The 17,627-nt window shown below is 34.7% G+C and overlaps 3 protein-coding genes and 1 pseudogene across 3 annotated transcripts; 2 read left to right on the top strand and 2 right to left on the bottom strand.

Annotated features, from left to right (window-relative positions):
• Window positions 1–397: 397 nt before the first annotated feature.
• Window positions 398–1,253, top strand: LOC104714932 (disease resistance protein RBA1 pseudogene; annotated as a pseudogene).
• Window positions 1,254–2,697: 1,444 nt separating this feature from the next.
• LOC109126623 (uncharacterized) lies at window positions 2,698–3,539 on the bottom strand. The gene is made up of 3 exons (XM_019230332.1): window positions 3,500–3,539; window positions 3,324–3,407; window positions 2,698–2,882 (listed from the first exon to the last, which is right to left on the bottom strand). The coding sequence occupies exons 1-3, from the start codon at window positions 3,537–3,539 to the stop codon at window positions 2,698–2,700; spliced, it is 309 nt and encodes a 102-aa protein (XP_019085877.1).
• A 1,294-nt stretch (window positions 3,540–4,833) lies between these two features.
• On the top strand, window positions 4,834–6,115 carry LOC104710245 (uncharacterized). The gene is made up of 2 exons (XM_010426816.3): window positions 4,834–5,406; window positions 5,507–6,115. The coding sequence occupies exons 1-2, from the start codon at window positions 4,873–4,875 to the stop codon at window positions 5,591–5,593; spliced, it is 621 nt and encodes a 206-aa protein (XP_010425118.2). The 5' UTR covers window positions 4,834–4,872; the 3' UTR covers window positions 5,594–6,115.
• Window positions 6,116–10,636: 4,521 nt separating this feature from the next.
• On the bottom strand, window positions 10,637–11,800 carry LOC147937625 (uncharacterized). The gene is made up of 2 exons (XM_087465198.1): window positions 11,402–11,800; window positions 10,637–10,993 (listed from the first exon to the last, which is right to left on the bottom strand). Exons 1-2 carry the CDS (start codon window positions 11,798–11,800, stop codon window positions 10,637–10,639), a joined length of 756 nt encoding a protein of 251 aa, XP_087321324.1.
• Window positions 11,801–17,627: the final 5,827 nt, after the last annotated feature.

Raw genomic sequence — 17,627 nt, 5'->3', positions numbered from 1 at the left:
TATTGTGAATACTTGTGTTGTGGTATCTTAGTGTCTCTCTAACATGTGTTGGATCTTTAAAGACAATGATGATGCCATTTCCTTTAATTTTTCAGGTGATAGAAGATTTGGTATGTCAGAGAATAATGACATTTTCATTACTGAGGAAGCAATACTGATCAGGAGAAACCCCAATAAACCAAGGCATACCTGTTTCATCAACATGATCATAGGCTGCATTCTTATCACATTAGTCTCTTTAGATATGGCCTCCAGATTTTCACTAAAATCTGGACGCAGCTCAACAAATTATAGCTCCCCATTGCCGCGTTGTGATGCTAAGTCTTGTCCCTGCTCATTCTATGACGGTCAAACATACTCAAAATTTCCGCCGTCGGCCGTTTTATATCCGATGAGCATGGCCGTGTCTCCGGGTAAGGTCCATCAAGTGTTCTTAAATTTCCGAGGAGAGCAACTGCGGTACAACTTTCTTAGCCACGTAACCGATGCCTTAGAGAGGCACGGGATCAAGTTCTTCATAGACAAATACGAGCAGAGAGGCAAAGACCTCAGACATCTCTTGGTGAGAATTGAAGAGTCGAGCATTGCACTGGCCATCTTCTCTTCTAGGTTTGCATGCTGTTCTTTCACGTTCTCAATATGTATTTTTTCTTCAGATGTGTTATATGTATATATATATATATATATATATATATATATATATATATATATATATATATAAAGACATAAGATTCAAGAATCATAATCATTGTATTATAGGTATCCAGAGTCAAGGTGGTGCATGGATGAGTTGGTGATGATGAAGAAACTTGTGGATCAAGGAAAGCTCCGAGTGATTCCAATCTTCTACAAGGTGACGGCAGAAGATGTTAAAAAACCAACACGTGACAGTGAGTTTGGTAGAAACTTCTGGAGGCTAGCGGAATTAGTTTCTACCACTTCTTCTAGTAGAGATCAGATCAAGCATTGGTTGGAAGCCTTGGAGTGCATCTGCGATAAGATGGGTTTGTCTTCAGAAGAAAGGTACTTTTTCTTCTTGCTTTTTTGTACGCTCTATTAAAAAAATATAAAGGATGTTTGATGGATTAAAGTATCCTATATATTCTGGCAGCTCTGAATCCGATTTTGTCTACAAGATTGTTAAGGAGGTTAAGACAGTTAAAGAAGCAATTGATCTAGAGGAAGCAGAGAAATCATTTTGGGAGAAAATAGTAAAAAGAAAAGTGAGGAATTTTCAGTTACCTACTACGTAAAGAACAGTGGCATGCATGGGTTAATTTTATATGCTTCAAATTAAACTAATTTGAAATCATATTTTCATATTACTTATTAGGTCTCGGCGTTTGAGTATTTCAGGTCGGTTTCATATGTTCGGTTCCGGTCACTTTCAATTTTGGCTAATTTGCCCAGAAGTAGAATTGATACGTATGTAATATATGTATTATTATTATGAATTGATAATCACTGGGTAATAGTTTTGTTGTAGGTATACCTATAGTTTTGTAAACTTTATAGTCGAAAAATAATAATATACTTAATATATACTATTTGTCATCTTATACTCCTGCTCCTAATTAATCTATTTTCTAGGATTTTCACACATATTGAAGGCTTTTATTGATAAAAACAATTAAAACATTACTTTATTGAATGTCACATACGTATTTGAAATTTATAACATTACTTTATTATGTCACATACGTATTTTTTTCAAGTAATATTTACTGTATAAGGGTAAATTGAGAACGATAACAATAACTACACCTAGAAAATTGAAAACATGTACTAACTTTTTGAAACAATTTTGTTTTCTAAAACATGGATCATTTAGGAACATATGACCAATGTCTAAAAATGCTAAACGAGTCGGCTTTCACGACCAACGTCTCTGTGGTTTTTTTTTCTTCTCTTTCTGTGAAGTTAAAACAGTGGCAAAGGAGTTTGATTTTGATGAAAAGATGAGGTCTATGTGAGTGAGGCTGCGAAGGTGCCACAATCCTTTCCATACGCTGAATTAATATTCGGCTTTCTTTGGGCCTGTTCCAGAAAACCAGGACAGGCTTAATTCTTGATTGGTATATATATTTGTTGGCTGTAACTAAATCAGATTGAGCTAACTTCTCACTTAAACTACTTATAGAATTAGAAGTAATAAAAAATCACTTGTATAGTCAATTTAATCGATATAAGTCTGAGTACTAACTGGAATCTGGAAAGGTGATACAAGAGGACACATGTTTGTTGTCGTTCTTTGAGTGTTCTTGTGAAGTTTATGGCTAATATTTTTTTTATGAACCTTTTATAGTCACGAGTTAAACTCTAGGAAGTTTGGTGAATATGGAGTAAACGTCAATTATGAAAAGAAAAATTGATTTACTTGAATGGAAAACCCATTAAATTCCGTTTACATAAATATCGCTTAAAGATTATCACCATTTTTTATTATTTTCTTGCAAATTTGACTATAAATAAGATTATAGAGATCTATATTTATTGAATAACTATAGATCGTAGTGAATTCGAACGTTCAGTACTATGCGTTGTTAAAGTAGCAGGAGAAGCGGATGAAGATGGAAGTTCTTGTGATGTCGTAGACACATTTGGTATCTCTTGTGATTCATTTGTTAACTCTTGTGCTTCATTTGTTAACTCGCTTAAAGATATCACCATTTTTTATTATTTTCTTGCAAATTATATTTACTGAATAACTATAGATCGTAGTGAATTCGAACGTTCACTACTATGCGCTATTAAAGTAGTAGGAGAAGAGGATGAAGATGGAAGTTCTTGTGATGTCGTAGACACATTTGGTATCTCTTGTGATTCATTTGTTATCTCTTGTGCTTCATTGTCCACAAAGACAAAGTCTACTCTTGATCGACCTCTCGAACCGTTATATCTTATTCCCTTTAGCTTACGAGATTCTAAGCTCGGCTTTCCTTGGTATCCAAATACGACAATTATTCATTAGTTAATATATTATCCTAAGCGGTTGAGAAAACAAATATGTAACAAGATCATTCCACCATTACATTGATTTGGTGATTAGAAAATTTTGCTAACTGACTATTTGATGAATAAATATCAATTTTGTTTTCAATGGTTTTCTGATACAATTTTTTTTTTTTTGATAAAATCAGCTGATACAATTTTATCACGACTAGTTTTGTATTTATGGCACAACTAGTCTTTCTCTATCAACGCACCTGAAAATATCTACTTTCATTTGCATCAGCTAATTTAGTTATCTGACAAACTTTTATATGCCAATGTACGTCACTCACCTAAAAATGCGTAAGTTTTAATTCGTACGTACATACCACGTGATCTTAAAGTAGTAGCAGTAACAGGAATGTTTGGTTCCTCTGCTGATTTTCCAAAGCTGAGTTTTCCATAAACTTTTGAAGCTGCAAAAGTTAAAAGATAAAGAATGTACAATGGATTATATATAATATATAAAACAAAATAGAAACAGAAACAGATCATAAAGCTTCATTACCTACGTATGTTAACCATTCATGCACTATTCTTGGAACCATTTTTTTTATTTTAAGGTTTTATCTAAACAATGACGTGCGTAGAGAAGACGTTAGCATAAGAAAAAGATTCGAATAGAAGTAATTAGCCATTTAATTCTGATTATATAGTCATGTGTAATGTTATTGATCACCCCAAAGCACGATAACAAACATGCCTATAAGTAATAAATTTAACTAAAATTTTAAAACTACTTAACCAAAAATTCATGTCATCACAAATAACATGTTTACTAGATTAATACCCGTGCTAGAACACGGATTGAAATACAATTTATTTATATTGTAATTTTTATATAAAATATAATTTATGTGATTGTTTTTAAAATTTGTTTTGGATAAAACATTATACAATAAAATTATATGATAAATATGATTGCTTGAAAAGACAGATATTTTGTAAATTTTAAATTGTTAATAATTCTAGATAATTACGGTTAAATTTTATATTATACAAAATTTTGAATATTTTATATTTTAAAATAAAATTTTAATATGTTGTATTAGGTTATATATGTGAAGTTATTTTAACATCATGACATGAATGTCATTATAAGACATAATTTTGTAAATTTGAATTTAAATATTCAAATTTTGACCCGTTACTTAGTAAAATTTTTAATTCAATATATATTATTTCTAAAGAATAATATTACTAAAACTTGAATATTTTAAAGATTGAACCATTTATATATGTTTTTAAAAATTCAACTTATGGTATATCCAGAAATAAACTATTTTTTAATCAGAATAAATAATATGATAATTTATTTGTTTCACAAAATAGACTCATATATGAAAATAAGAGGTGAAGTATAATGATAATTAATAAATTAATATATTAAGTTAGATATCAAAAGATTTTATTTGGTGAATAATTTAATAAAGAAAATTAATATGGTAAGTTAAATGATTCTTCAGAATATTCTCTTTAAAAATTTTGGTATAACCTATTTCTAACCAATTAATCTATCATTAATGTATAACCTATTTGTAACCAACTTATTAAAATTATATAGTCTACAAAACAATGCTGTGTACTTCCGTTTTATTATAAAGGAGATTTATAGTTTCTTTTTAAAAAGGAATAAAAAAATCATTTACAATTGATCTGTCTAATGAATATGTATAAACTCATCTGATATTTTTGAAGTTTTTGCTAATCATTTTTTTTACCTTTTAAAAATAATTAAATGTGAATATAGAAATCGTAGTGAGTCTAAAAACCAATAGTGTCATTATCACTCTGTTAGATATTTTGCTCTCAGGCTACCAAAAATATCGTTACTAGATTTTTTTTTTTTTAATTCTAAAATTCTATAAGAAAATCATTGAAATGACGTCATATATAAAAAAAAACCGAACCAACAACTCACACACAAAAAGCAGAACATTATCCAAAGTTATGGACAGAGCAGAGGAGGCAGAGCAAGAAGAAGAGTTTAGCGATTGGGTAGTTCTACAAACCTCACCAAGTGACGCATCTACCCCTCCAAACTCACCGATATTACAAACAAGCCATCTACGTGAAAATTCAACCGACGACGACGACGATGATAAAGATTTTGTTGTCTCTGTCGTCGGAGAAGAAGAAAATGAATCTTCCTCCCCCGTGAATCTTTCGCTTCCGTGGCGTGTGATCGAAACTGCCAAAAAGCGATTGATCAAGGACTCAGTGTGCTTCTTCCAGGCCGTGGAGAGGGTACGTTGTAGTTACCTGACAAGAAGAAGGGTACTTTGGTCATTAACAATCATCGGAGGTTTCTCGTTGGTCTTGAGCCTTGTTTACGTGAAGGTCGTGAGATGGTGGAGACGATTACAAGAAGAGAAGCTGAGGTTTCTGCCTCTTCTGCTTAGAGAGAAAGATCAGGTTTGTGTTAATTAATAGGTTTTTGTTAATTCATTCTGAGTTTATAGTAATTTTATTAAAAAAAAGTTTAGATTGTAGATTTTAAATTGTTATTTTGTAGAAAATAAAGGAGCTTATGGTTGAAATTGGGAGACTGAACGAGTTGTTATCATCAAGACGCAGAGTTCGAGTGGTTCGAATCATGTGACTAGATGAATATATATGTATGGTTTAGAAGAGCTTTTACGATTTGTTGTGTTGTGTGATTATTATACAGACATAGAGTTTCACGTGTATGTAAGAATATATACAAAACTCGAAGAAAAATAGAGTGGAATACAGTTTACTTTGATGTATTGTCTTTTGTTTTTTTAGTTATGAATATAATTTGTGCTTAATGTTTGATTTAAAAAAACTAAACGTACTGTATTATGAAGTTTTTCATCTATATTATGAATATAGTTTGCGACCCGAGGTGTTTCCTCTTCGGAATTTATACAACTTGGGAAGTGGTGAATCCGTCTCAAACCCCTTTGAACGGCTTAGCATCTCCTGAAAAAGACCAACTGCATCTGGTTAAAATTTCTTGAAAAATCAAAGGGTCAAACCTCCAAGCTTCGAACTACAGGAGTCTAGTATTAGCAACACCTCAACAGCTCCAATCTCCTCCGCCAAGAATACAGAAGGATCACCTCAAAGATCTCAGATTCGCAAGAGTGAAACAGTGAAAGAAGAAGAAGAAGTCAAACATTTGCATACATTAATAGATTTCTGTGGTGACACTACTCATTGTCCATTGACAAAAAAAAAAAAAAAAAAAAAACAGTGAAAGAAGAAGTTGAACAAGTGACATTCACTGAAGTGACAAAACCGTTAATGGGCTCTACACCATCTCGGCCCATAAACGGTCGAACGCTGCAGAAGTCCAATATCATATCGAAGCTCAACACGAAAATAAAGGCTATGAATGCAATAAGTTTTTCATTGGTTTTTAGTTTTTAGATTTTGGTTTTTGGATTTTTGTTTTTAAATTTTTGGTTTTTGGTTTTTGATGTATATTTAAAAATTAATAAATTAAAAAGTCAAAAATAAAAATTTACGTTGGAAAAAAAGGTTTTTCACAAAATCTCAAATTTATGGTTTTTAGTTTTTCTTTGAAATTTAGAAAAACCACTTAAAAACTAGTTTTCCTAATATTTAGGGAATCCAATTTTTGAAAATCTTGAATGGTAAAGAAATAGATTTTCAAAAATCAAAAACCAAAATCAACTTAAAACCCGCTTGGATGCTAATCGGGTATTTTATAACTTGAACCGACCTCAACACGATAGTATTCAAACCGAACTGAGCCCATATATCTAAAAATACCTAATGTTCTATTTTTGTAAACTCGTTTACCCAAACCCGAATGGGTAATATCTGAACCCAAGCGGGTTATCCGTGTTCCCAGCCCTAGTTGGAAGCTTGATGCGTGCTGGGAACACGGATAACCCGTATGTGACATAATAAAGTACCCAGTTTCGACCCAAAAAACTGGGTTCGGGTTGGGTACGGGTTTATCTACAAAACTTTATTGGGTTTTATTTTCTAATACCCGTGGATTTGGGTTAGGGTCGGGTAATACCTGATACCCATTTGGGTACTCATCAATCCCGAATTTATAAACATATTTATTAAATTTAGCATTAATATAATATATTTTTTTTTTGTCAGCAGCATTAATATAATATAATTATCCAAAATTATGATTATAATTTTTAATATTTCATTTAATTTTATACCTAAATATCAAAAATAATCAAAATATCTAAAATATTTTGTTATATAAGTCAAAAGTTAGCTAAATTTATTTAAATTTAAATAATTTAACAGATTTTTTTTTGGATACCTGGTAGTTTGGATGCTAATCGGGTATTTTATAACTTGAACCGACCTCAACACGATAGTATTCAAACTGAACTGAGCCCATATATCTAAAAATACCTAATGTTCTATTTTTGTAAACTCGTTTACCCAAACCCGAATGGGTAATATCTGAACCCAAGCGGGTTATCCGTGTTCCCAGCCCTAGTTGGAAGCTTGATGCGTGCTGGGAACACGGATAACCCGCTTGGGTTCAGATATTACCCATTTTGAGATTCAGATATTACCCATATCTCCGTCTTCTTCATCAAGCTTCCAACTAGGGCTGGGAACACGGATAACCCGCTTGGGTTCAGATATTACCCATTCGGGTTTGGGTAAACGAATTTACAAAAATAGAACATTAGGTATGTTTAGATATATGGGCTCAGTTCGGTTTGAATACTATCGTGTTGAGGTCGGTTCAAGTTATAAAATACCCGATTAGCATCCAAACTACCAGGTATCCAAAAAAAAATCTGTTAAATTATTTAAATTTAAATAAATTTAGCTAAGTTTTGACTTATATAACAAAATATTTTAGATATTTTGATTATTTTTGATATTTAGGTATAAAATTAAATGAAATATTCAAAATTATAATCATAATTTTGGATAATTATATTATATTAATGCTGCTGACAAAAAAAAAAAAATATTATATTAATGCTAAATTTAATAAATATGTTTATCAATTCGGGATTGATGAGTACCCAAATGGGTATCAGGTATTACCCGACCCTAACCCAAATCCACGGGTATTAGAAAATAAAACCCAATAAAGTTTTGTAGATAAACCCGTACCCAACCCGAACCCAGTTTTTTGGGTCGAATTCCGGGTTGGGTATTCGAATATGGTTTTTATGTTCAGGCCTACTTCCAACGGTTAACTCTACCCGCACAAAAAGACGAAATCAGAGTCAACAAAGACAAAGGTAAGGTGGGACTATTCAGATCCAATATCACTCAACAATAGGTTTGAGTGTCTTCACTCATGTGATGCTTGATAAAATTAGTGAGCTGTCAAAAATAATACAATTAATGTCTATAAAAGGCAAATGATGTAACAAACCCAAGTTAAGGAGATTAAGAAAGAAATGTTCTTTTGTTATGCTTATATGTAGATGATATGCTCATCAATGGAAGCAACAAAGACATCATAAGTCAAACAAAAAACATGCTCGAAAGACATTTTGATATGAAAGACTTGAGTTTAGCATATGTTATTTTGGGGATAAAAATCATCAGAACTGATGATGACCTTACCTTGTCTCAAACCCACTATTCTGAAAAGATACTTGGTCGATTCAAGCATTACTCAAATGGAACTACAAAACTTTAGAGGATCCTCTACTTCACTTAACAAAAAATTCTAGAGAACCTGTTCAACAAGTGAAGTATGCAAGAGTATTTGATAGTCTAATGTACTTGGCAAACTGTACAAGACCAGATTTAGTGCACAATGTAAATTTACTTAGTCGCTACACAAGCAATCCAGGACATAAGCATTGGAAGGCTAAAACTAGAGTTTTGGACTATCTATGTTATACCAAAGATCATGGCCTGCACTATGGTAGAGAACCTACAGTTTTGGAAGGTCGCAGTGATGCCAACTTGATCTCATACTCGAGGAACTCAAAATCCATGAGTGGATACGTTTTTACTCTTGGAGGGGCAGCAGTGTCCTGGAAATCTTCCAAAAAAAATCTGGTAGCTAAATAAACTATGGAATCAGAATTCATAGGTTTGGAGATCGCTCGCTCTATCGAAAGTTGAATCGCTTCGTAATTTCTTGGAAGACATCTGAATGTGGGGAAACCCGTGTCTGCAATACGTGTACACTATGATAGCCAATCAGCTATAGGAAGGACAAGGAATACCCATTATAATGGTAAATCTCGTCACATAAGACGAAGACATAAAACTGTTAGAAAACTTATCTCAACTCGTGTAGCTATGATTGATTACATCCCGACGCAAGACAACCTAGCAGATCTATTTACAAAAGGTTAGACACGAGATCAAGTTACAAAGTCATCAAGAGGAATGGTTTAAAGCTTATGACATAAGAGTAGGTTTGATGGTAACCCCGCCTAATAAGATTGGAGACATGATGGCCTAGGTTCAAAGGGATAACTAAATCAAGCTCAATGTGCTAAACGTACGGAGAGATTGTTGTCTTTTTCCAGTTCCTAAAATGATGTAAAGTGCTTCTATGTGCAGAGGTTAAGCATATGCTTTTAATGATTTGAAATCTAGCTTTGTAAAACATTTGAAGTACTTACATGATATTTCTTTAAATACAAGCAGATATTAAAATTACCTTGTGAGTGTGAAATTGGGTCATTTTTGTAACATCCGTGTTTCGGGAATAGAGCTTGGAATGTGTTGAGTAAACCGAAAGAGTGGATTTTAATTGATTTTGGTTTAATTAAATCCTTGTTTAATCTAATTAAACCAAAAACCCCTCTCCCTCATAAAGTCACGCCTCTTCTCTATTTTTTTTTGCTATTGTCGACATTGTTATCAGAGAGAGGGAGAGAAAGAGAGAGAACTCTTGGTTATTTGGTGTAAAGGAGGAAGAGAAGGATATTAAGCTTTTTCCTTAGAGTAAATAGAGAAACATAACTGTCAGAGTTTGGGAGAAAGAGGATGCTCAAATCGTTTTAGAAGGAGATATTGGCAATTTCGTGGGGCGTTTCTTCTCAGTCGCGGATTATGACCAGCAGGTGTTTCGGCCTCATTTGCGGGTTAATCTGAGATCTGATCGTGCCAAAATTTTGTGGGAATCTATTGGACGTCTAGACCTTTCTTTTCATCGGAGGGATTTGAAAGTAAACGGTTCGTTTTGATTTCGTGGTTTCACTTGTGAGATTGTTCACTAAATTGTGAGATTTGTTCGTCTAACATTTTTTATTATTAAGAATCTGCTATTATATTTTACTGTTGTCAATTTGTTTGGATTTAAAATCATAAGGTTTAGATTAATTTACTATGATAAGATATGAAAAGTTTTGTTTTCATATTCATAAAACCAAGATATATATATAATAGACCCGCGGTTGGACCGGATCGACCTGATGACCGGTGACCCAGAAGGTCTTCCGGTTTGCATTCCGGGTCGGGTTTAAAAACATTGGTCCAAAGTAAGTTTTTAGGTTTTAGTATTCTCGAGGGTATAACATAGATTTCTTTGCTTGTGTTCTATTACTCTTGTGCTAGAGTAATGGTTCGTGATTGGTTGTATCCTGAGATTCATAAATTATGATTGTCTGGAAGCACTAACGATCGATTTATTGAATTAAGGAAAAATATATTATATCTTTTTTTTTGTCTACAAATGATCAGCTCAAACGAGCCAATGGGAAGGAAAATTGTTTAGAAACAGAACATGATGCGGAGAAGTACGTGCTTGGCGTGCCAAAGAGTCTGCATGTACATTAGCTTTTCTTGAAATAAAAGATAAAGAAGAAGTAGAAAATTCTTCCCTATCCATCGTGATGTCGTCCAAGTACGTCGAGAATGCTGGCCAGTCAGAAGGAGAAGACACCATCTTCACCAAATCTGCACAGTCTGTATAGAAAGCCACGTCCCGGAAATCATGGCCAATCATGCACCGCATCGCCCACAGGAAAGCTTCAACTTCGGTATGTAATGGAGATAGACTTCGACGAAAACTCCTAGCGCCCATCAGCGGCGACGCAGCCTGTAGGGAGGTACAACACCATCCAGCTCCTGCAAATTGGTCTCCTGCTTTCCAGGAACCATCTATAAAGCAGCGGTAACCCGAGAACACGGTTGGAAGTGAGGTCGTGGCCACCGGAACCAATAACCCTACAGGGATAGGAAGAGAGATGTCGATATCCTCCTCGACTTAAGCCTTATGCCACCCTGTAGCTTATCCTTCTGCAATCCTAACAATATCCTCCGGTTTCTCCACAATATTTTCAAAAACGCGTGCATTCCGGGCTTTCCAAATATACCACATAAGCCAAGGAAAAGCCACAATATTTGCCCCTGGATTTTGCTGCCCTAAGAAATGGTCCACATTTTCATACACCGAGTCCATCGGAAAGGAAAGTGGGCCCACCGGGACATGGGCTAAAGCCCATACCTGACGAGCAGGAGGGCAGACAAAAATTGCATGATTTATTGTCTCCTCATCCGCTCCACAACGAACACATCCAATGTCACATGCAATACCTCGACGTCCCAGGTTAGCCGAAACCGAAATGCAACCAGATTGGACCTGCCACATAAAATGTTGAATTTCAGGGGGGCAACGGACCCTCCAAATGCTAGCTAGAAGGGGTGTAATCTCCGGCCCAGAACCACAGGCCTTGAAAGTCCACTTTGCATCAAGTCGTGCAGTGTGATAGACCGACTTGACTGTATACCGCCCTGTTTTCGTAAAATGCCACCCAAAAAGGTCAGCCCTCTGATTACCTCCTAAAGGTATAGCCTGGATCAAAGCCACATCGTCTGGATCAAAATGCTCATAGAGCACGTCCATCCGCCAAGAGTTAGTCTGACGATCAATTAAATGAGTCATTTGAAGGGAGAGGTCCTTTACTTAAAGCTGGTCTCGGGGATTGAGCTGGCACCCGAGGATCAGACCATATGGAAATGGTGTCCCCGAAGCTAACCCGTTTAATAAGTCCTTTGTTAACCAGAGAGCAAGCGGAACATATACTTCTCCACCCATACGATGGGTAGTAAGACCTAATTGGATCCAACGGATGCGTATTCCTATAATACCTGCTTTTAAAAACCCTGGCAAACAGGGAATCCGGAGCATCAATTAGACGCCAAAGCTGTTTAGCCAGCAAGGCCAAATTAAAATCATCCACATTCCTAAACCCTAGACCACCTGACTGTTTACTAACACATAATTTTTCCCAAGCAAGCCAATGCATGCCCCCTGACTGACCATTAGAACTCCACCAAAAATTCGCCACCGCACTAGTGAGTTTGGATGTGATTGTTTTAGGGATCCGAAAACAAGACATCACGAAAGTCGGCACAGCAGTAGCTACAGATTTAATCATTACTTCTCTTCCCCCTTATGAAAGCAAATTTGCTGTCCAACCATTCGTTCAACTCTGAAGTTGTTCACGAACAAAAGAGAAGACTTTGGTTTTGGCCCCACCCAAGCTTTCAGGTAAACCTAGGTATGACCCCATACCACCCAAAGTGGTGATCCCAAGGACATCCTGTAATTCCGACTTCGTTGTGTCCTCAACTTTGTGGCCAAACTGTACCGATGACTTTGCAAAATTTATTTGTTGGCCCGACCCCATATTATATCTTTTCACCGTGATTAAATTACGCTTTAATATTTTGTCATTGTAATTTGTTTCTGATTTTAATATTTATTAAAATAATTCGCTTCTTTTCTCAATTTGGTTTTTTTACGCTCCTAACAGTCTTAATTCAATAAATCCGATTTCTCCTTATCGCTTTAAACGAATTGATCATTTTTAAAACTTTTATTTAAAAATGATTTCAAAGTCTTCTTACAACTGTTTCTGCTATCATATTTTTGGTGCTTACGCGGTAAGTTTATAGGATAACGTTTTTACTTCTTTCTTCTCTACTCTCTCTGGTTTCCATGAACGCTCTTACTTGAGTGAGTTTGTGAAACGCGAAACGAGTTTCTGCGAATACTTCTTAAGCGAGTTTGCAAAACTAGTTCAGTGTAACTTAGTTACTTGATTTGTTTGATTAAATGCCAATCAAATCTGTTTATTGTTAACATAATGTTTGGAAACAACACCATAAACGTTGACGGTGATAGAGTTCCTGAGAGCCCTGCTGAGACTCCTGAAGAGTTGGGTTTATGTCTTGCAAAAGAACATGAAAACAAGAAGCTTACCGATTCTGGTATGGAAAACGTTCGCCAAAATCTGTTTGGTAATTGATCAACCCATATGGGGATACTACCCTCGGCTTCCCAAGGGATGATGCCAGATAAGTTTGATGGTCAAAACGTGGCAAAAGAAGATGCACTACTACTTGGCCAGCATGAACTTTGAAATATACCTCACAGAGGATCCACCAACACTTCCACAAGGCGCCACAAATGTGTATGTGGTTGGAAGTATGAATAATTGGGCTCAAGGAGACTATTGTTGCAAATGTCAGATTCTAAACTGTTTGGTCAATGATCTATATGACCTCTACAATATGTACAAGACTTGAAAAGCATTGTGGATAGCTTTGGAGAACAAGTAAAAGACTGATGAGTCTGGATGCAGATATTCTCAACTACAAAGTTTCCGAACTTCAATATGGTGGATTCGAAACCAATTATGTAACAAATTGAAGCTCTTCCATGCATCTTTTAAGAGATAGAGCTGGAAGGGATGTCGATCTACAACGTCTTCAAACGAATTGCTTAATCGAGAAGCTACCACCTGGCTGGTCGGATTTCAAGCATTACCTTAACTTCAAATGTAAGACAATATCTCATGATGATCTCATATGAAGTATGAGGATTGAGGATAACAATCTTGGGGCTCACTTAGGTGCTCAAAACCAGGGGCATGATTCCCATGTAGTTGAGCGTAAGGCCAAGCTGAAAGGCAAACGTAAAGGGATATAAGGCCTTGAAAGCGTCACCTGCAAAATTTTTAAGAAGAGCAACCTAGAGAGGAAGTTCAAAGGGAAGTGTCATCATGGTGGTAAGATTGGGAACAAGGCTAAAGTTTGCAAAACCAAAGCCAAGGATATCAAGAGTCAGGCAAACCTAACTGAAGAAGAGATGGTTGTGGTGGTTACTGAATGTAACATGGTGGACGACAATTCAGTGGATTTTTACTACGAAACTGATTCTACTACACACATATGCTCTGATAGAACCATGTTCACCACCTACGTGCAAAACATGTCAATTAAGCAGCTTTTTGTGGGAAACACGGCGGTGTCCAAGATTGAAGGTAAGGAAACAATTTTTCTGAAGCTAACTTCTGATTGTGAGCTCACCTTACAGAACATGAAGCACATAAACTATATCTTCATCGAATATGCGTATAACAGTAGTGCATATCAATTTCTGGTTTATAAATTAGATATTTCAGATATCTATGTACATACAGTTAGGACATGTTTATAGGGAGATCAGTTTAGGGTGTTCTTAGAGTATAAATATTGTAAAAATAATGTAAGATCAGTAGTTAAAAACTTTTGTTAAAAAGTTAGTTATTGGGAGAACATGTTTAAGATCTTAATATTTAATAATATAATATTCTTATAGAAATTTAAGAATATTTAATAAATACATAGATTAATGTTTAAAATTTTTTTTAAGAATGTTTAATACTATTTAATAATATAATGTTTATTAATAATTTTAAACATATTACAATTATAAAAATTTATAAAATAACATTTTAATTGCAAACTTATAAAACTTTTACTAAAATTCAAAATACAGTGCCATATTTTTATGAAACAAAAAAAAACATTGTAAATAATTTTTTTTTAAAAAACAAACATATTACTTAATTAATTAAACAAGACAAACATTTTATTTAATTAATACTGAACAAAATGAAAAATGAAACGAAGGTTCGGTTGAAAAATAATTCTTCCCAATCCGAGAGAGACACGTTACACAAGATCAGGCCCAAGAACAGTTCTAGAATAAGATCAATGAGCCTGATCTTAAGTCCACTGTTCAATTATTTTCATTTTTAAAAGGCCTAAGAACACCCCATCTGATCTCCCAATAAACATGGCCTTATGTAATCAAGAAATGCATCATTTTTTAAAAACATTTTCCCTTATAGGAAAAGTCAGAAACAGAATCTTGAACAATGAGATGCAGCGACCTTGGAAGCTGGAAATACTTTGAGTACTATGGATGTGGGAACAAAACTGGAACCTGAAGAGGAACCTAGGAAGAGCAAAAGAGCTCACAAAGTAAATCGTGCAGTAAAGATTTTCTGTTGATGGCATTTCTAAATGAAAATGTACAAGAACTTATGTAGACGCCACGTCTACACCTGATGCACCTTATTAGAAGGAAACAGTAAAAACTGAAATAGACTCTATCTTGCAGCATCATACTTACGAGATAGAAGATCTACCCCAAGGCTTTAAACTTTTGGGGTGTAAAGCTTTTTAACGATAAAACAAAAAACCCAATGGCGATATTGGGCTATAAAAGGCGAGGCTTTTAGTGCAAGGATTTCGAAAAAAAGAAGGCTTAGATTCCTTTCATACATATTCATCGGTAACAAGACTATCTTCAATCAGGATGCTCATAAGCATTGCAGCCTTGAGATGTCTTGAAATCCATCAAATGGATGTAAAAACAGCCTTTCTACATGGAGATTGAAGAGGAAATCTACATGAAACAACCTAACGGGTTTGTTATGCCAGGTCAAGAATACAAAGTGTGTAAACTTGTGAGGTCATTATATGAACTCAAACATGCTCCTAAGCAGTAGCATGAGAAGTTTGACAATATGATGATGTCTAATGGTTTTAGCATTAATGAATGCGACAAATGCATATATTACAAAACTACTCACTACAAGAAAATGTCGTAAAGATAGCACATGAATATAGCGTTTTTTTCCTTTATGCTATAGTTAACATACTGGCATATTTTAGATAGCGTGTAATTGTAAACGCTATATTATGTTTTTAGAAGTTACAGTTTTTTTGAAGCGTATATTACATAGCATTACAAAGTTAAAAACGCTGTCTTTAGTTAAGGCGGAAAAATTATTTTTCATTTCCCGGCTAAGTACTTAGCTAAAAAAAAAGCACCCAATATTTCATTATTCCCTCTTCTTACATTCTTTCTTTTTGCTTCTCTGTTTACGAGCTAGGGTTTTTCATTTTCATTCCTTTGATTCTTAGATTCTCAATCTCTAAGAAATTATTTAGCTCTCTCCGAAATTCTCTTATCTCTCTCAGATATTCTGTCTGCAAATTTATCGAAATCGAAGGTACATATTTGGATTTGGTACCATTTTGGGTAATCGATTTTGGGTTTTGAGATGTTTATATTGGTTTTCTTTTGGACAAATTAGACAATTTTTTAGGGTTTCTGTTTCAAATTTTTAGGGTTTTCTTCGTTTCAGTTTTGATTTCAATCGATTTAGTTCATGTCAAATTTTGAGGTGTCGATTTGTTTTCTTTGACTATAATCGATTATTCTTTACAAGATTTTTATGGTTTCAATTGGTTTCAGTTTTTAAGGTGTCTATTTGTTTTCTCTGACTATAAATCGATTCTTCTTTACAAGATTTAGTCGTTTTGTCTAACTATAATCGACTCTCTTTTTGCAGGTTCTCCCTTTGCAGTCTCTTCTTTACAAAATCCTAGTTATCTATAGGTGATTTCAGTTTTATATGTACCTATGTTGTTTCAGTTTTAGTTGTATCTCTGTTGGTTTATTGAGTTTGAATCTGTCTGATATAAGAATCTATTGTCACAAGTGTATGTATTCGTTTGACTATGTAGCTGTGTAAAATGGACAAGTCTTGTGTTTGGCTTCCAAGGTATGGTTTTATATTGTTATTACCATTAATTTCTTAACTAACAACTGAGTTTCTTATGACTGTTGATTGAACTTGAAAGTATTTTCTACCTTATAGGAATTGTCTCGAGTATGAGAAAGGAGCAACTGATTTTGTTTATGGTTCAGATAGGAGATTGGGAGATCCTCCAAATTTGTTTTTTCCATGTATTGATTGCCAGAATATGTGCCATCAACCAATAGCCACAGTAGTAGATCATCTGTTGATTAGGGGTATGGACATGATGTACAAGAGGAGTAGATGTTGGATTAATCATGGGGAGACAAAGGATTTTACAAGAGGTGATGATCCAACTTCGGAATTTGAAGCTTATGAGTTGTTTAGAGCTGCTTTCTTTGATGGTGATGACAATCGACAGCCCTAGAATGACAATGCAGATCATCATGAAGAAGATTAAGAATTTATGAAAGATGCTAAGACGCCACTCTACTCCAGCTGTTCCAAGTACACTAAAGTGTCTGCCATCATGGGGTTGTACCATATTAAAGTTAAGAGTGGGATGTCAGAAAACTATTTCGATCAGCTTCTAAAGATGCTTCACGACATGCTACCTGGAGATAACGTCCTTCCAACATCAACAGATGCGATGAAGAAGTTTTTGAAGTATTTGGTTTTGGTTATGAGAACATTCACGCATGCAAGAATGATTGCATTTTTTACCGGAAGTAGTACAAGGATATGACAAGCTGCCCTAGATGTAGTGCTTCAAGATGGGAGATGGATAAGCACACAAGCGAGGAAAAGACCGGGATTCCAGCTAAGGTTCTTAAATATTTCTCGATAAAC

This window comes from Camelina sativa, chromosome 9 (assembly GCF_030686135.1).
Source record: "Camelina sativa cultivar CO46 ecotype springtype chromosome 9, ASM3068613v1".
Taxonomy (NCBI): Eukaryota; Viridiplantae; Streptophyta; class Magnoliopsida; order Brassicales; family Brassicaceae; genus Camelina; species Camelina sativa.
The sequence above is the reverse complement of the archived record's forward strand: the minus strand, read 5'-3'. Positions and strand labels throughout refer to the sequence as shown.

Excerpts from the sequence above, each read along its gene's own strand:
- LOC109126623 (XM_019230332.1), bottom strand. The coding sequence starts at position 3,539 with ATGGTTCCAAGAATAGTGCATGAATGGTTAACATACGTAG. Across the intron at positions 3,408-3,499 it reads TGAATGGTTAACATACGTAG|CTTCAAAAGTTTATGGAAAA; the intron begins GTAATGAAGCTT and ends TAACTTTTGCAG. Across the intron at positions 2,883-3,323 it reads TGCTACTACTTTAAGATCAC|GTCGATCAAGAGTAGACTTT; the intron begins GTGGTATGTACG and ends ACGGTTCGAGAG.
- LOC104710245 (XM_010426816.3), top strand. The coding sequence starts at position 4,873 with ATGACGTCATATATAAAAAAAAACCGAACCAACAACTCACACACAAAA. Across the intron at positions 5,407-5,506 it reads TGCTTAGAGAGAAAGATCAG|AAAATAAAGGAGCTTATGGT; the intron begins GTTTGTGTTAAT and ends GTTATTTTGTAG.
- LOC147937625 (XM_087465198.1), bottom strand. The coding sequence starts at position 11,800 with ATGGACGTGCTCTATGAGCATTTTGATCCAGACGATGTGGCTTTGATC. Across the intron at positions 10,994-11,401 it reads TCTGCCCTCCTGCTCGTCAG|GCTGCGTCGCCGCTGATGGG; the intron begins GTATGGGCTTTA and ends ACCTCCCTACAG.